Consider the following 20484-nt stretch of genomic DNA (forward strand, 5'->3'; position numbering starts at 1 on the left):
GAAAGGTCCGGTCTGATTATTTCAACTCAATGTCGGCTTAAGCTTGTCCATGAAACATTGCAACTTTGCAAGCTAAACACTTCATACTTAATTTATACTGGCCAAACAAATTTTCGATAATTGAATCCCCCTCCTTCCGGTTGGGGTTGTGTCAAGCCCCTGTCCTGTCCCCTGAAGTTGTGTCTGTTTGAGCTGGTTTTTAATGATTTTTTTGTACTTAAATTTGGATATTAGCAGAAAAAAAACGTTATTGTAAATGTATCTTTATGTAGCGGAAAACCAATTATATCTTAATTTACGGATGGCTTAGAGCAAGGCCGAATTTTGATGCAACCCGATGCACTGGTTTTTCTCTGGTTGTACTAGCCGAATACGTCACCACTAAAAATGCTTTCACTTTCCTTTACAAATTTATCAGTTGTCTGTTTTTGAGTTAGGTCTTCACTATGGATTACCGTGGCTTTTGACTTGTGCTTAGGAAGATCCATGCTCTGCTTCTTTGGATTAGAATGGTTGAAAAAAATCGAGATGAGATATCACTGGGCACCAGGTTAGTACAACCCATTTCTTTGAGTCTATCTCCCATGAACGTTGATATACCCTAGTAAACTTTGTTGGTAAAATTCTACTTTAGATACTTTTGGCTATCTTGGAAAAGGTTTAGGTTAGGAAAAATGGAACTTTTGGGGATGGGTCTATAGGCTAAAGTATGTCCCGGGAGGGTATTTTGGGTCAATATCTACGAAATCATATTATTGAGTTAGAACAAAAGTGAATACACCATTCGATGCCTTTTTTTATGCTGATTACGAATATAATAAGCATTTCTATCGGAAATGAGTTTCAGCCCCCCCCCTATCTCGGCCAATTCAGGGTTTGGTTTGGCTAGGTTGGGTTATGTTTGGTGTAGCCTATATGGGGGGGGGGGGCTTAAAAAAAATTATTATAGAAATGATCATTATATTCGTAATCAGCATAAAAAAAAGGCATCGAATGGTGTATTCACTTTATTCCTAACTCAATAATATGATTTCGTAGATATCCACCAGAAAAAATCCTTCCTGAAAACGCCTGTACACTTCCCAATAATCAATACTATTTGTAAACAATGGGCAAAGTTCATAACTTTGCAGCTCTTTCCCCGGGAACTGTGTGGGGATTAAGTCGTCCTCAAAGACATATTTATTAGATTTTCGACTATGCTGAACGAAATGGCTATCTCAAAATTTTAATTGGGTGACTTTGGGAAAAAATGAGCGTGGGCGGGGGCCAAGTTGCCCTCCAATTTCTTCGGTCACTGAAAAAGGGCACTAGAACTTTAAATTCCATTCAAATGAGCCCTCTTACGATATTCTAGGAATACTGGAGCGATGCGATCACCCCTGGGAAAAAAAAAACAAAAAAACAAAACAAACAAATAAACACGCATCCGTGATATTTCTTCTACCAAAAAATACAAAATTCCACATTTTTGCAGGTAGGAGCTTGAAACTTCTACAGTAGGTTTCTCTGATACGCTGAATCCGATGATGTGATCCTATGACTTTTAGGGGTTGTTTCCCTCTTTATTCGAAAATAAGGCAAATTTTCTCAGGCGCTTAACGTTTGATGGGTAAGACTAAACTTGATGAAACTTATATATTTGAAATCAGTATAAAAATCCGATTCTTTTGATATATCTATTGGCATCAAAATTCCGTTTTTTGGAGTTTCGGTTACTATTGAGCCGGGTCGCTCCTTCCTTACAGTTCGTTACCACGAACTGTTTGATTTGAACAGAAAGTGACGTAATAAAAAAAAGATACATGGGGAACATATACTTTAGGCTGTATAATTGTATATTAAAAGATTTGGGGTTAAAGTAAAGCGAAGCGCTTTTACAAATAATAAAAATAAGTACTTTAGAATTTTTCTTAACTTGTTTTCAGAATTTTATAGTGTTTCCTTCTCAATAGCACCGATTGGGCATTGATACCCTTCTCTTTTCCACTATTATAGAAAGTAAATACAGGAGAACCTCGATAACGGAATATTTTAAAATCCAAGTGAACCTCCAAGTCGGTAACGCTAATAGTTCAACTCGAATAACTTATTTATTGCCGAAGCTCTACTTACCTGAAGTCAACCTAAATATTCCGGTAAAATTGTAGATAATGGGCTATTTGCTATTTTGCAAAGCAGTTCCGTTAGGTGACTGAAACTTCATGTAAGTAGAATGCGCCTTCTGGATTTGCTTAGACATATAGGAAATACCATGTTATTCTATAGAAGCTATAGGAAGACGTTTCTATAGAAGCTTTACACCATTTCAAAGAGATTCAGAGCTCCCTCACATGACCTTCTGGATTTGCTCGGAGGTATAGCAATTTCAATGCTATTTGCTCGGAGGTATAGCAATTTCTACATTATTCAATAGAAGCTTGACACCTTTTCAAAGATATTCAAAGCTCCCTCACATGGCCTTCTGGATTTGCCTAGACATATAGCAATTTCAATGCTATTTGCTCGGAGGTATAGCAATTTCTACATTATTCAATAGAAGCTTGACACCTTTTCAAAGAGAGCGAGTATAACTTGATTGGTGATTGGGATTTGAATAAAAGGAATAGTTTTCTTTACAATTCATATTAGTAAGAGAATTGAATTCAAAGAGAATAGTTTATTGGCGAGGATATTAGTAGAGGGAAAAAAAAGTGATGCATTTACATTATTGGAGATTAATAATGGAGCTGACAACAGCAGCAATTATACACGAGTACCCAATGTGGCTGTGGAAATAACTGCTGTTTGTAGACTATTTCTTGAATGGGACACTATGTATGCCAGATACGTGATATCATTAAGCAAATTTAAGCAGGAGGAGCAGCCAAGTTTTGCTTGAAAAGTGAATATTCTCCATATAAATACAGTTCAGTCAGCATTAGATAACCTATCGAAAAGTATTGATGAGAACAATATGTATCAGTGAATATTATTATTGTAATTATATTCAAAACAATTGTTTCTAAATCAATGATATTTTTTTCTTTCTATAATGGACTAGCTTATATTTTTTAGAGTAGAAAAAAAATTCTAGTTAGTCTGAAATTGGCTGTGAGAGAGTTAGGACTCTAAAAAAAATGAAAATATTCAACAAGGATTGAATCATCAGGAATCTGAATCTTATGGGAAAACATTTGGTTGTAGATGACAAATTTCTAGAGACGTCTATTCAAAGGCAGATACTTTTTCGGGAAATGTTTGTCGATATAATGAAAACTTATTCACCATCATTACAGCAATGCACGAAGCTTCTAGATCGTGGTCCAAATGCATTTACAAAATTTATTGATATATTGATCACGACACGGCAAAATGATATTGTGGATATGCATTATATAACATTAGTTTAGAAATTTAGGACTTTTTCATAAGAAAGATGGTGGTCAAGGACGATTTACTCCTCTCTCTCTCTCTCTATCTCGGACAACTTTCGATGGTGGTAGTTCAGATTCACTGCGACAGTGAGAGCTTAAACACACAACAAAAATGTTTTATAAATGTAAACTATGTATGTACTCACTGGGCAGCTGGTCATCATGTTAGAATTGCACAGTAATTGAAGAGAATGATGAAAATTGTGGATTATGCAAACCGTGTAAAGTGCATAGAGGATATGTTGTACAAATTTGAGATTATAATTCCTATCTTGAAGAGGTATGCGACTCTCATCCTAGCGGTTACCTATGTTCCAAGTGTCATTATGATAAATGTAAGGAATGGAAGAGTACACATTCTGGTATGATTGGAAATAAACCTATCGGCGAGTTTAGTTTATTGCTACAAGATTGGTATCGTCATGGTTTTAAATTGTTCTGGGAGGAGGAACCAGGTCAGCGATTCAACTGTTGGAACAACAAAAGAATATGGTTTCTACGTCATTGTTGTGAAGACAAAGGGTGTTTTGATTATAAGCCCACTGATTTTTATTTGGCTGTGACGGAATGTGATTCGACACTTGAGGACACTGTTTGTGAAATTGCTTCAAATACGCAAATTGAAACATGTGAATTCTATAGAATGAATGAGAATAATATCATTGACTATACAAAGAGATATGACAAGAATGAAGTCACACTCTACTGTAGTAAATGTGACCTTGACATTGCAGTACATCAGGATCAGTACACTGTGAATTCAGATAATCTACCTGCACTAGTTGTTGTCGACAAATACCCAGTAGTGGATGAATTAAAAAGATTATAAATGTCGTTTTATCATTTATAAAATTTTTTTTTTATTAATAAACAATTTCAAATACATTTTTAGTACTTTTAATTCTCATAGTGTCAGGACCCATGATGAAATAAATTTTACTATTGTTCGCCTAAAGTAAGTAATTCAATTGTGGTCCGTAACCGTAGATATCGAGAAACTGCTTGTAGGTATAGCCACGACATCTGAACATGAAAAAGAGTAGTGCATGAAAGCCATATGTCTTAGTTGTTAAATCCTGTACTCTTCGTTGATTTTGAATAATGATTTTCCCACTGCTTTCAATCAAGTTGCTGATGTATAACGTGTAGAATTTATACGATAAGCCAAGAGGATCAAAACATTCAATATTCTTCGCTGTTTGAAAGATGCATACCCAGTGGCCGGTCTTCAAACTCGATGGACTGCTATTAAAAATGATTAGGGTATTGTTAACGCTTGGAATTTTTTCAATGAAGTCCGAAGGTATGCAATAGGACGTGTACTGGGACATGTATGGATCCATACTAAATACCTTGATTATTTGGTTTGTGTTCATGGTGCAAGGTCTAGTAGAACACTGTCGTCGGGTGTGATTTCCCAATAGGTTTCAAATTGACTCAGTGATATTAGCGTGATACTTTCAGTCAGAGCATTTACAAATGTACACTATAAAAAAGTGGCCCCAGGTCGTGCGTCAGTTTTATCCTAAGTGGCCGGAACGTCCAAACCAAGCTCCACAATGTTATTTTAACCAATTAAATCGATTTTTTCATTTTCAAACCGTTGAGAGTCAGGATCCCGAGACCTCAGAGTCAACTCGAGGAGAATTTTATAGGTTTTTTTGTCAAATGAAAAAGTGTACAGTGGAATACCATTCACTTTGCACACAAAGCTAGATAGACCGAAAAAATTAAAATCATGGGGGGATTCAGTCCAGGATCCAACGGCACTGCCACTCTTAACAAATGCCAACTCCAATTTTGATGGGATTTTTCCAATGATAAATGATGAGTCGCTATAGCTACGAGACTTAACGGGAATGTAACGTTGATTGGTGATTGTATGGGGGACAAAAAGTTAGATGTTGTTGCCCCTGGTTCTTAGCTTTTCCACTGCCAATGTAACAGAGCTCAGAACTAGTTGTTTTCGGACATGGAGAATTGCCGATGTGACAATGACATTTGCATCGGGTGCTGCAGGAAGTGTTTTTCTCAAAATAAAATTCGATGGTGCCATCTGTAACTTTATGTCAATATTGACATTGGGGGGGTGACAGGTGTGTGATATTTAATATAGCACTAATTAATTGCCAAACCTTATGAGGTCCTTGAATCAAGGCAGTGTCTAAAGCGCCGGTTGCACCAGCGTACGATTTAGCGAATATGCCCGACGTTCGCTCTACCCTATTTTTTCACACTATTTGTGGCCGCATACGAATGTTTGTTCCTATATCATAGATGGATAAATCATTGCGATTGCTCACCATACTTTAATCAATAAATGCAAAGATGTGTTTAAATATATTTTGTAAACCACAGTTTTCATAGGAGAGACCATCACCGGCATTTGGAGTTGTATTATCTGACTTTTTCTTCACAACAACATTTAAATCAATAAATGTTGACGACAAATCAATGAAATAGTTTTCATTAGAAAATATTTGAAAGTGTATATTTTCCGAGAGGGGTTGTTGGGGGTGAAATTGTTCATAGTAGACGTAATTGACACTGACATCAACATTTTCAGCATTTAATAGATTTAATGATGAACTAATTGATGAATATGATTCATTGTAATGGAGATATGTCATCTTAAGAGAGGAAATCCTTCTTTGATCTAACAATCTTTTTCTTTTTCTTCTTCTTATTTGCCTTCGTTGTTTTATTTCTCAAAGTCCTTGTTGATGTCCTTTGCTTCCTGCCTGGGTGGAGACTGATGAGTGAATGACGCGAACGCATCCTTTTCAATCCCTCCCCATTTTGTCGAGATTTTAATTGCTCACCAACGGCTCTTGCTGAAGATCTAATATTTTCCTTAACACTCCTTGAAATTCATGCCCGACCCCCAGTCCTGTAGTTTTGAGGCAGAAAAATTTGATGCAGCACGCACAAGATATTTTCTGGCAAGGGGTAGTACAGAACGAAATAGCCTAGCAAACCAGCTACCAAGACCATAGCCAGACATTGTAGTGCGCTCTTTGTAATAGTCCATTCCATTGTCTATTTGACGTGGACTCAAAGCACCAACATAACAGTCAATATCGGGGCAAACAAACAGAATTCTTCTATAGTTCACTTTAGGTGTCTGTGATGTAATCGTTGATATTGGGATGAAAATGGCTTTCACTCGTTACTAAGCCTATTGTTATTACTAGAGAATCACACAAGTCACTTCTTAGTGTTAAATGACAGAGTTCCAAATATGAATTGTTTACAGGAACACACTGGAGATTCTTTATATTATAGTGATGAACAAGTCCGTAAGTTGTTTTTAATTCAAGAACACGAAGGAGGGGGACATTTGAATTACCAACTCTCGACGTTTCCACAAAGGATGCATAGAGAAATATGCAAAAGTCTGAGGCAAAACCAGGTGGATAATCAGCAAAAATAACTTGATCCATCCCGTAAACGGTGCCAACATTTTTCCCATTGATCATATTCTGTTTAAAGCCAAGAACATCTCTCAAATTATTATTAAGAATAATTGTTTCAGTGTCAACAGGTCCGCTAATGTATATCATATCATGTTCCACTGAATGATTAAAGTGAAATATACCAATCCGATGATATGAGATTGTTCTATTCATTTTACGATAAAAATCTCTCATTAGCATATTGAATATATTTATAACTGACATGTGGATAATCATTGGATGTAAGTGCTTTAACCCATTCATAGTCGACATAGCCCAACCCATTCATAGTCCGATTGAGTGGTTTAAGTTTTACATCATAGACACGATCCTTTTTCAGGAATTCATAGGTATTTTTGAGAATACAGTCAACAAGAGCTACTTAATATGCACCGTCAAATTTGATGGTGATTGAGAGTTTTTTCCAAAAATCATTTGTCATATTCAAGTCATTGTAGAGAGGATCGGACACGTTGGACATGAAAGTTACATAGAAATCATGAGGCATTGTCAATATCTTCAACACCGATCCAAGAATCAAAATCAGAGTTGTATCCTTGCCACAGAACAAGAAACTGTTTTTAACCCCTGCAAGTACGTCTCTTCAATATCTTTTCAATTTGGTAGATTTCACCAGACTTTTTGACATTTTGCATTTCATTGTCATAAAAGCCGCCGAAATTATATTCGTCTTTGGTATCATGCAGAAAATAAGTTATGGGTTAAGTGTCAAGGATTTTTGCCACTTTAAAAAAGTTCGGTGGACCACAAGTAATTCCCCTTTTCAAAAACATTAGTTGTTCTATTAATTCGAACAGTATCACCAACATTGAATTAATTATTCTTCTTCTTGACATTTGATTCATTAGAATATTGTCTAAGAAAGCTATCTATTGTATCGCGATCAGAATGAGGATCCTCTGTTGGCTTAAAGTTGGACAATGAACGATGAAGCCGTGGATTTAAATCAATATAATCTTATCTAAATCACGAATAATATTCAATGGATTTTTCAAAGTACAGAATCTTGAAATTAAAAGACGAATAGTTCTTATCAATCGTTCGGCCAAAGCAACCGTTATAGGACTGTGACAATGATTGAGAAGCATACTATATTACTCAAGTATTTTTGGAACATGAGGAATAAAGAATTCCCTACCACGAACCGTTTGAATTTTTTTTATATGAATACTTTTCGAAACTACTTTCAAATGCCTGAGCAACTTCAACACCTCTCTTTGATCGCAATTGAATTGCATATGCATAGCGACTAAAAACACTGATTGCAAGTAGAATGTACTTGTACGGTGTATTGTGACGTCTTTGAATCTCATTTAGAGTCAGGAGATCTGCTTTCATTATAAGCAATGGGTAAAAGGCCTTAGTTTTTCGATATTGATTGGCACGAAGTCTTTGATTTCTGCGCAGAGTGTAACTTGGTTCATTTTGTAGATAGTCTCGTACACTTTTAGTGCGAACACCCGTGACTTTGGAAAGTGGTGGGGGAACTTAAACTCCCCGCCTCACCAATATTTTCATAAAAACCTTTCAGAACTTCAGCCATTTTGAACGTAAACACGTTGTGTAATGTCTGCTACCCTTTTGTATACTGGCTGTTGGTGGTGGTGATGACGCTGACTTGATACGTCTTCGCTTTTGTCTAACTACCAGTGGTGTGCTAGTCTTTTCCAAAATTGATTAAAAATATTCTTCTTAAGTTCATAATTTAATGGTGTTAATGTTGATGATGTTGCATTTTCATTTAAATTTTTTAGAATTTTTCTATTGCCAATAAGACTTTTGGGGAATTTTAATGTATTTAAAAAGTTGTATAGATGAGTCTCAAATGATAATAGTCCTTTATGTATTGTAACAATGTCTTACATTAAAGCGAGTAGATTATAGATCTTGTCTTCAATTATAATTCTTTCCCCATCGCTCTAAACTTGAATTTCACCACTTTCCAAGACATAAGTTTGAATTAGTGTTAGTTTTTCACGATATTATATGGGCATTATGATTATGAATTTAAATACAATCGAATCCAATTCCTCCTTCTTTAATTGGGTTCCAGCAGCAGACTCTTGAGGAGATGATTCTTTTTTTGGGATCAGCAGCAGCAGTGGGCTTCGATCGATAGGACCTGTGTTTGTCCACTCGGCGAAGTGCATCTTGAAGTAAAATCAGTTTTTATCATCCTCAATAGTTTCATTATCGATAAATTTACTCAAATTGTTCTCAAAATCTTCCACGGGTGAATAAACGAGTTTTAATGTATTCTAGTTAAAGGAATTAGTCGTATAGAGATATATGGCTACAGTCTCTGCGGTAATTGACAGCAAAAGTGTAAAAAAGCCACCACCTGCTTGAAGAAGACGTTTCTTTTTAAAATTTTTTCCTTTCTTTTTACAGGCCAAAGTACGTACAATGGAACGATGTTGCTTTGCCTGTTGCTTAACTACTTCTGGCAATTGAAAATTACCATCGGTCAAATTTAAACAAAATTCATATATTAGATTAATGAATTAATTGTCTATGCCATGTTTTAGCATTGCTTTTCCAAGCTGAAGTTTTGAATTGCTTAGAGCTGAAAACAAGTACTGATTTTCAAGTAGATTCTTTAGTGTTGTGATAGCAACAAATAAGTCTTTTTAGCGTTCACGGGGAGACGTACTGTGATTTTATTGTCGATAATATCTGTGACTACACGCGGACCCTTGGGTGTATTTTGATTAAGATCCAATAGGATATACCCATGGGGTTTATTAGTTGCCTGATTGTATGCTGAGAGCAGAAATTTAGGGGCACCTGGATAGATTGGTTTATTGAGGGTTATTAGCGAAAGAGAATCACGAACAACTCAGTAGATGATATAGTAGGTGCAGTTCAAAGCAAGTGTTCGCATACATTTGCTCTTATGAAAGAGATTGTGTAGAACCAGAGTAACGGAAATCTGTTCATAATGAGAGCGAACAGTGAACAAGTGCAGCAATTGCTGGGACCATTGTTAAATAGATTCAGACATATCATCAATTATCAGCCAAGACTTTGGTTCAATAATGCTGAAAAAATCAAATCCCTGTATAAACTCTATCTACACCGATCACATGGTGGCTGCAATGGCTTTTATTTTATCATATGACTCCTGCCAGATACTATAGCAATAGAATATTTTTTTCGGCTTTTCCACAAGCATTTTATCGTAATTTTTTATTATTTTACCTAAGAATGTTGTTTTCCCCGACATTGAGGGGTAAAACAGAAATAATCTGAATTGCGTTTTAAATTGATTCATATTCCCTTCAACAATTTAACTGGACAACTAACTGCAGACCCTAAATGTCTAATGACTAAATAATTTCCCGACTACTCTGTTCTTCAAGAAGAATAAAGAATCATATTTTTCTTTTATTATATACATAAAAAGTAACAATACTTAAAAAAATACACTTTTTTAAATTTATTTATAAAAAAAAAATACAACATTTACATGGGTGCACAGAGAGAAAAAACACTTTTTTTGTTTATTTATTTATAGAGAAAAAAAATACAACATTAGATTAAAGCACTTTTTTTTAATGAAACATTTACAAAAAAAAATCTGCTCTAAGTCAAAAAGATAACTTTGATATTGTGTCGGTGCGCCCCCCGCTGGCGGCGGCCGGCCCTCCCCGGGCCTCGAGGCCCCCCCCCCGGGCCGCGAGCCCCCCACCCCCGGGCCGCGAGGCCCGCCGGGCCGCGAGGCCCCCCCACCCCCCCCAAAGGTTTTAGGAAATAATTTACAGGACTTTATTTAAACCGAGACTTTCCCTATGGGCACTACATTCGGCGCAGTCTGAAGTTAAATAGCGTCCAAGGGGGAGGGCGGTCACACCATTTTGACAAACGTAGACCTTGTCCGAAATGGTACTCATAGCGATTTTTTCTAAAGTTACAGTAAAGTTCTTGTATTTGAGAGAACGAATTGCCAGCAATTTGACTCGTCGAATTGTATTGTCAGTAATACAATTCCTATAAATGTCCATGTCGAAATTCTTATCCACATAGCGCCTGGGCAATGCTTTGCAACGATTCTTGATTCTCTCATCACTTATTTGTATAGATTACAAAATCAGACCAAGAAACCTGCCACTGGAAATTAAGTAACTCACCGGTTCTGATTCATAAAACAAAATATTATATGATGCCTGAAGGTTTAATATCTCTGAGTAAATAAACCTTCAATTGGTGTAGTACATACGTGAGCTTATAATTTCACCGTGCGCCAAATCATCAATTAGATTTGGGGGTTTACTTTTAACAGGAGAGAATCCGTGTCCCCGTAGCAGACCTCTACTTGCCCCTTTTCAGGCCACTGTACCCTAGCCACATTGTAGTAGAATTCCAACATGAGCTTTTTTGAGATCTCCAAGATAGCACTGCCTGTAGCAATTTTTTTTATTCAAGACAATGCATCTTTTTTTTCTATTCAAAAGTACCATATCCTGGCCAATGATTGTAAATGAAGTGTAATTTGGATCGGCAATAATTCGAGCACATTGTTCAGGATCGGTCACGACGTCAAAACGAGTCCTATTCGGAACACTCTCACATGTTTTGCGGAAAGCCAAATTTAAAATGGGCTTATAAATTTCTTTTTCAGTCTTCGTCTGTGCTGCAGAACATTTGTTGACAAAAGTGTCTACAAATGCTTTCAAATATTTTTTTTGACCAAACTGAAGTGCTCGGTGAACCTTTGTGACGTTGAAACCGTTGTTGCACATCCATTTTAAAGCTACATGATGTACAACTATGTTTTTTTTTGGTAGAAGGTCAGCAATAAGTTTTTGTTTTGAAGGTGTCCAATGCAATCCGTCCACCTCGACTAAACGCCTATTGCGAGGGCTCAAAGAGTCCTTAGTCACAGGTCTATTGATGCATGGGAAAACAAAATCCTTTACTGAATCGTGAAGCTCGACTGGTATCTCTCCATGAATTTCAAAAAACCATCCAATTGGGCCAGTCTTCTCAACAATTTCAATGGTGGGGAAATGGAGAGCTTGACGGTCATTGGGTCACTTATAGTCACCGCAAGGTAGCCACCTATGGGACCTGGCTAAGGCGTAGAGAGGCTTGATTTTAAGGACAAATAAAGCTGATTTTTTTCCCGTCTTCTCTCCTGTTGGATCAGTTTCCAAGATACGGTCCCCGTGAAAAACAAAACCCCCGCTCAGTGATATTTCTATTAAAAGGTGCTGATCAATTTCAGTGATTAGCCCAATTTTTTCCCCACTAATTTTTAGGATAAGGTCCATCACTAGATGAGACGAAGAAAAATAATAGCCCAAATCAAGATTAAATTCCTCATAGATTTTATCCGTATTTTTACACATAATGTCTAACAGGTTTAAGACGTCACTCGTCAAATACAGTTTGCAGTAGTCAAAGCAGTTTTTACACCCTTCCTCTGCCCGAACTTTTGTAGCAATAATGTAGTCCTATGGAGTGCACCTAGGATCGTGAATGCTGTCGTGAAACAATTAAATTGAAGGAATAGTTTCCTCGGCAGATCTTGAAAAAGAGAAATAAAGTTCTTAAGGCTGTATGTCCTTGACCACTAACAGGTAATACAAACCAGTTGGGAATTTTTGCTTGAGAAGGACGGAAGCATTGCCGCTGTTATTTTTTTTCTGCTCTTTAGTTAATTTACTCTATGATTTGGGGAAAAAACCGCATGAATCTAAACAATGAAATCTATGCGTATATTCAATGTCAGCTACAAGAAGTTTCCACATAAATTTAAAAACAAGCAACTTTTCCGATTATTTAGTTATGATTTTGTACGTAAAGCCGTTTACCACCCTTGCATCATCTATTATTGCATTTCTTCGAAGATGAGTTAATGCAGGTAGCACTTACTTTAGATCGTAGTTAGTATTATGTATAAAAACAGGTAGAAAAATTTGATCTTAAATTTTCAAATTACACGAATTGTGAGCCCACCCAAGAAATTTGATTTTCCCCGTTTAATTAGGGTCAATAAGGTGATCATGGTCCTGGACTACGTCTTTTGGGGTAAGAGTATTCCTACAGACCCAGAAAACTGTCCCCTTTTCCAGCGCCAGCTGCTCTTTATCTGACAATTTCATTGGGTAATTGGTATGACGTAATCGTGAAATTGGCCCGTTTTCTGTTTTTATTAAAGAAACCAATAACTTGTCCATGCTGCCCTCCTCGTCCATAGTAAAAAAAAACTTCCAATTGCATTTTATTGTTGGAATCATGACGGGCAGGTGCGTAGGAACACGCAGCTAGTTTGTGTTCCGTGACTATCTTTGGCTTTGATGGGCCTGATACTTCAACCAGTCTTGTTTCACAGTCCAAAGACTCTTTATCAGCTTGTAGAAGTGACTTTGGGAAATTTTTAAATAGTAAAGTGTCTGCCTTCTGCAGACATTTCTATTCTTTGATTTACGTGAATTTTGCAATGCCCCATCTGATCTGAGAACGTTCGCTCAGATCTAAATGGGGAAAGGCACATGGGGCAATAAAAATGTTCCCCAAATATTTTACCTTGAGACTTATTAGGAGTCGACTTAGTGCAGTAACGGTAAAACACTGACCATAGGAATTAACGTCTTTGGGAAGCTCGTAAATATTCCATACCAAATTTTTAACATTATCTACCGATGGTGTCCTCACTGAATACAAAACTCCTTTTTTATTTGGTTTTTTCCCCCATATACAAATTCAGTGTCATACTGGAGAACGACCACCCCCACCCCAAGATTTTCATTTGCTTTCTCGAATTCTTTAAATTCGCTTATTTCTTTAAAGGACACCGGATACTTTCCTTCTAAACAATCAAAATATTCTTTAGGGAAATTTTTTCCACCATTACGTGCAAGTCTGTCGATATTTTTCATTGTTGACCCATTTTATAATGTTTTATTGGCTGCCATTAAAAATGCATATTTAAAACATTGCAGCCCCGTGTCAGAATTGAAATCCTGAACTCCTCCCGTAGTCAACAAATCTGGGTGGTGTTTTATTTTGTTACCTTGCCCTCTCCTTAAAATAAAGTTTTTTTTAAATCTAATGAGATTCAGATCGATGTGTTCAATGTATAAAATAGTGGACCCACTTCCTCTCTCATTAAATGTGTCCATTGTCAAAATTAGTTTTTTTATGCAGTTAAAGAAGTTATTTTAAAAGTTGTTTAGACCTGAATAGAATGTCCAGCTACTTGTTGAAAAATGAAAATAAAAAATGTACCCGGATGTCCCCTTTTTTCAGTACACTTTTTGATTAACTTAAGGTTTTTTTCCTCCCTGACCCCCCCAGTTCTGAATCTGAATCTCAATTTGTGCTCGAATTCTATCGATATAGCTTTGGAGAACTTTCACGGGGTCAGTTAAAATAATGCCCGCGTTTTCCTCGGGGGAGCTAAAATCTACCCTATATGTTTGCAAATGACTTAGAGCAGACTCTAACAAATAAAATTCACGCAATTCCGGGACATAGCACTATTTTCAAGTCCTGTACCTATTTGTACAGGATCTAATTCACTAATAGTAAAGTTCTCATTAAAAGTATCCCCGGAAGAATGAGGCCCAACAATTTACATAAGACTGTCCATTTCTTCAGCTGTAAATTAAAAATCCAGGTGGATATCAAATAACGTACCTTCACTAACATCTTGTGAAAAGGTACAATTACCATGATACTTTGAAATCCTGGACCAGGGAAATCAGAAGTTTTCACAGCTTCCCCCTGAAACTAGAAAATAAATGGATTAAGTTTTTGACGAAATGCATAATAAATTACTAATTTTCGCTTATAGCATTATTTACAAAACAATGTATAATAAATTACAAATTTTGTTAATAACACACACACACACACACACAAACACACACACAAAACAAACACTCTCTCACACACACACAAACACATATACACACACTTACACACACGAACACACACACACACAAATACACAGACACAAACACACACACACACACGTCGAAATATTCTTACAGGTTGAAATTGCGTTTCTAACCCCTTAGCCTATATTCAATTAGCCTATAACGTGCTGCGGAAACAGCGTCAGATAGAAATGCGCTGTGGAAACAATTTATGCGATGTTTGAATTTCTACTTCAAAAATTCTTAATTTTCTCATAATTTTTTGACGGGTTAAAATACAATTCAGTTGATATGTAGTAAAGCATTGGAATTATCGGATATACAGAAAAAAAAGAAGCGGCACATGTACCGCTCACACAGGGAGGGGGGGGGGACCTTAGAGGGCTGAGAGCTTCCTAGGGAGTAGAAGGATTGGTGCTCTTTTGAGCTAGGGTAGAGGACTTTCCAATACCATTCAAATAGAACTTGTGTATTATAACGACCCTAGAATTTCAGTCTCAAATTCTTTTCGAAAACAACCTTTAAGAATCCTTTTTTCTCGTGTTAATATCTTGTCGAAGATAAAAAACATCCGGTCGTTTGAAATGCACTTTTGTAGCGATTAAGGTTCCAATTTATACCTGTAGGATTAAAAATTCACCCTTCTCGATGGGACATTTTATAAACGGATTAAATATACACACAAAAGCTAGGTTGCAAAACGCATCTCAGTTTAAGAATGATTGTTCGATTTTCAACTGTGAAATAATAGTTATTTGTTTAAGGAAATAATGGATTATTGCATTAGAAAAACATCTTGCTTAAAAGAGAAGTTACAAGGTAAGGTTTTATAGAAATGCATGATAAGCTATTTGCTACTTCAGCGTTACAACAATTCTTTTATATACTGCTAATTTGGTTAATGAAAGAATATAGAATAGTTTAGAAACAAATTTAAGTTATGCGGTTGAGAAAATTTGTCTTATTTTTGAAAAAAAAATACGGAAAAGAAAAAAAAAATATATATACATTTACAAGTTCTGGCTGCACTTGTACATCAGAAGTCCCTGGCAATTCATAAAAATGAGTGTTCCCTCCATCTTGATCAGATGAGGCTGACTCGAATTTCTTGCTAGGTTGAATAGAGACTCCCGGCTGGTCCAACGAACAAACAAATCTGATTACTGTTGGCCTTGCAACTTGCATTGATGAGATATCATCCCGTCTTGGTCTCTTTTCGGAGGGAGGGCATGAATCCAGCTCAACATTCTTAAAAAAAAGAAGAAAAAATTTCGTAATAAAACCTCTTTCACAGATAAATTGCTCTCTAAAGTTTATTCTGGTGTTTGTAGCACTTTAGAAATATTTAAAAAGCTTTTAAAATAGAAATTTTGAAAATTTTTAGTTTGCAGGGAGGGGGGATTTTAAAACCCTCTTCCCGTGATATAATTTGACCTATAAAGTCAATTCTGATGTTTGTAGTGCTCTATGTCTTAAAGCTTTACAAATATTTAAAAAAGCTTCTGAAGTAGAATTTTGGAAAATTTTGAGTTTGGAGGGAAGGGGGATTTTAAAACCCTCTTCCCGTGATATAATTTGACCTATAAAGTCGATTCTGAAACTTGTAGCGCTCAATCTATTAGTGCTTTAGAATGCCTGCTACTTTTTACAAATCAATATTTTTCTGCTCAAATGTTCCTTCGCGTCCATACGAATATTATGGTACTAAACCCCCAAAATTTGAAATAAAAAAAAAATTACAAAATTTAATTAGCTAGCTCAATTCTTACTTATTCAAAATATTAACAGGGGGCATTGAACCCTCAATCCCATAGTATCGAAACACAAAAAAGTTGACAATTATATGCAAAGCTTTTAAAAGTTATATACCTAAATTACGAAATACTTAAAATCACGGAAAAAAGGAAGAAAAAGATTCCTGGACATAGCCTAAACTAAAAAAATTATTATGTATATAAGGAACTCACCCTCTAGCCTATATCTCACCCTATACGCTTTTTTTTTAACATTTTTCGAAAGAGATATCTTAACCAACCTTAGGGATTCGAACGAAATTCGAACTTTAGTGTAAAGAGCAAGATATTGAGGAGGGAGGCGACCTTTCATATCTGCCGAAACTAATATGCAAATTTTATTTCAATTTTTCATATACAACGAGCCGAAAATCAAAGTGAACATGCCTCTCTTTTTTTTGAATATTTACTAAAATTGAAATACATGGATCGTTTAATATTTAAAAGAAGGAAGCTTTTTAAAAGAGGTAACAACACAGTGAAAAAAAAAAACATAGGGATGGTAATTCTTCCTTAACTTAATGACGAGACAATTTCTTTTTATTATAATAATGAGAAAATTTTACTCTCCAGAAGTTGCTTAGAATTTTCCATATCTATGTAAATGATCGCAAAAATACCGATACTGATAGGTTGAATGAAGTATTCAAACTGTTGAAAATCCTAATCTGAAAGCTGAATATATACAAAAAATAATTGAATATATTAACAGCGAAACAAGACGCGCTGGTTTTATAATACAGGTTTATCCCTAAAAAAGACATATATATCATGAACTAGAAATCTCGTAATTTGCGTCAGAAAAAACTTGTCCTTCATAATACGTTATGCAAGGTCCAGAATAATGTTGAAATTGCTATACAGGCAAGCAAATAGTATTGAAATTGCTATATGTCTAGGCAAATCCAGAAGGCCATGTGAGGGAGCTTTGAATATCTTTGAAAAGGTGTCAAGCTTCTATTGAATAATGTAGAAATTGCTATACCTCCGAGCAAATAGCATTGAAATTGCTATACCTCCGAGCAAATCCAGAAGGTCATGTGAGGGAGCTCTGAATCTCTTTGAAATGGTGTAAAGCTTCTATAGAAACGTCTTCCTATAGCTTCTATAGAATAACATGGTATTTCCTATATGTCTAAGCAAATCCAGAAGGCGCATTCTACTCATGTAATGGATCCAGAGCCTGAATCATGACGTAGTGGGAAATAGTGTTTTAAAACGCCTGTCTTTATTCCTTCGCTATTTTAAGGGTACTTACGTGTTATAGCGACCACACCAAAGAAGTGAAGTTAGGTTAGTCCTAATAAAATATACCAAAATATGACGAAAATACAATAGTTTAGTAACAAAATTGTAGAAAATACGACAGATCTTTATGGAAAGCAGGCCGCCTAGAACACATTGTATTAAATACCTAACCCCCTCTATATATTAAGTATTTAATTAAAATATACCTGCATTTAATTCTTTGAAGTTCCTACGACAACGCCTTCTATAAAAACCTTATATACCCCCAGAGCATAACTTAAAATCCTTGCCCTGAGGGTTGTGGGGGAGTGTCCTCCTCAAAAACATTTTTTCTATGTGGAAATCAACTACGCTGAACAAAATGGCTATCTCAAAATTTTGATTGGATGTGTTTGGGGAAATGATGGGCGTGGGGGGGATAGTTGCCCTCGAATCACTTTCGACTATTAAAAAGGGCACTAGCCCTTTGAATTTCCAATCGAATGAGCCTGTTTTGAAGTTTCTACGACAACGCCTTCTATAAAAAACCTTGTATGCCCCCAGGGCATAACATAACAGGGCACAGCCCTGAGGGTTGTGGAGGAGCGTCTTCCTCAATAATATTTTTTCGATCTGGAAATCAACTACGCTGAACAAAATGGCTATCTCAAAATTTTGATTGGATGTTTTTGGGGGAATGATGGGCGTGGGGGGGGGGCTAGGTACCCTTCAATCATTTTTGACTATTACAAAGGAAAATAGAACTCTTGATTTGCGATCAAACGAGCCGCTTTTAATCTTATTCGAGAACCCCTTGCATATGAAGTGTCTTTGGGAAAAAAAATAATAAATAAATAATAAAACATTGAAGCCGTATGGCCTTTACTATAGGCAACGCTACAGCGTTGCCTCTGATATACCTGCATAATTACCGTTAATCTCGCTCAGGCTAAGCTAATTATCTCCAAATGGACACAGACAACCGGTTTCATTACAGATCAAGAACAATATCACGCTATACCAAGTAAGTATCTTTTTAAGGCTTAGAAAACTGCATAGAAGACAGGTCACCTGGGTAAAACTTGCCAAGACAGGATTTGTGTTATCTTTGAAAGCAGTCTAGTTAGGGAAATGAAATTTCCACTGATGGATCCAGGGCCTACATTACGCCTCACCAAGGTTTATAGAAGCATCCATCCCTATACTTCTTCTTTCTAGGGGGCACTGACCTTTAGTGGCCTTGGACATACCTCGTGTCATAAAAGTAAAAATTGCACTGAAAATGACCTAACAACGCAAATATGACCCTTGAAATCTGCTTTGAGCTTCATTCGTAAATCTTGATTTTAAGTATTTTTTAAGATTGTGCAATAATGTGAGTCAAATCTGAGACAAAATCTCAATATGGCTTAAAATCCTATCAGAATGATTAGAACGTTTTTTTTCAAAAACCTAGAGTCAAAAATAAGAAGAGTCGAACGAAAAATTCAAAATTTTACCCAAGGTAAGACAGGCAGCCTGTGTCTTCTATATAATCTTCTAAGCCTTAGAAATAGGGAAGGGGTTGATATAGTAGCTTAAAACACTTTCTCCCTGAATAATTTAAATTCTGAACTCCTTCCTGAAAATTTTAGTCATTTAGCTAAACTAATTTGAAGATAGCAAAAAACATTTGTGTAGTAAAGTAGGTTTTGTAGAGGTGCCTTTCAAAAAGGTAATAGCCACTTCATGTACAAAAAAGCCCGTGAACTGTCAAAAAAGAAGTCCTCGGCCGCTCCTATACTGTTAGAAAAACATGGGCTCCCAATCCCGGACTCCGAGGGAAGATGAAAACGACAGAAGGACCACTTCAGCAAAAAATTTAAACTCACAATAACGCCCAACCCGAACACCTTATTATCTTTTCCACTACCACTGTACCCAGGAGACCCAAGACTTCTTCCACTACAAGATCAAGGGCTCTTAGCAATAAAGTCTCCAAAAAATTCTAAAGCCCCAGGCCCGGATGGTATTCAGTCAGAAGTACTAAAAGCAGGCCCAGAAGAACTGGTCGATATCTATCACAAAGTCATAACAAGTATCTGGGAAACGGACCACTTCCCCAGATTTTGGGCGAAAGCCACCATCGTCCCCCTTTTTAAAAAGGGGGAAAAGGGCGACTGTAACAACTACAGACCAATAAGTTTAACTAGCCAACCGGCGAAGATTATTACAAAAATGCTCCTTGACCGTCTGAAATCTCTGACAAACCTCATCTTAGAGGAATACCAAGCAGGCTTCGGAAAAGACCGCTCTACCATAGACCAGATTTTCTCCACTCAGCAAATGATGGAGAAGCATATCGAGTTTGCGAAAGAGCTGCTACTACTCTTCATCGATGTCAATCCGGCTTTTGACTTGATATGGCGAGATGGATTATGGCACATCCTGCTACGCTATGGAGCCCGTGAAAACATAGTAATCCTAATAAGAGACATGTATTTACATTTCGTCAGCGAAGTCCAGACGCCCGAGAGAATGACAGAGGAGTTTCTGACATCAGCGGGTGTTCTTCAAGGTTACCTCTTGTCACCCCACCTCTTTAACCGATTCCTCAACGCAGCGCTATCATTTGCTGAAACTTTTGACGGTGCAGAGATTGGAGGGAAGCTTATCGATAAAATGCCATACGCAGATGACGCCGAGA

General features: G+C 36.5%; 1 protein-coding gene across 1 annotated transcript in view; it reads left to right on the top strand.

Moving 5' to 3' along the window:
• Positions 1 to 407: 407 nt before the first annotated feature.
• LOC148939330 (serine protease 33-like) overlaps positions 408 to 20484 on the top strand; it is a 146512-nt gene continuing 126435 nt past the window's right edge. Inside the window, exon 1 of the mRNA XM_089107110.1 lies at positions 408 to 550. Coding sequence (XP_088963236.1) covers positions 510 to 550 — 41 coding nt within the window. The 5' untranslated portion in view covers positions 408 to 509. The remainder of the gene's footprint in view (positions 551 to 20484) is intronic.

The sequence above is a fragment of the Artemia sp. Qi Xiang Cuo genome, chromosome 21, assembly GCF_049724085.1.
Source record: "Artemia sp. Qi Xiang Cuo chromosome 21, ASM4972408v1, whole genome shotgun sequence".
Taxonomy (NCBI): domain Eukaryota; kingdom Metazoa; phylum Arthropoda; class Branchiopoda; order Anostraca; family Artemiidae; genus Artemia; species Artemia sp. Qi Xiang Cuo.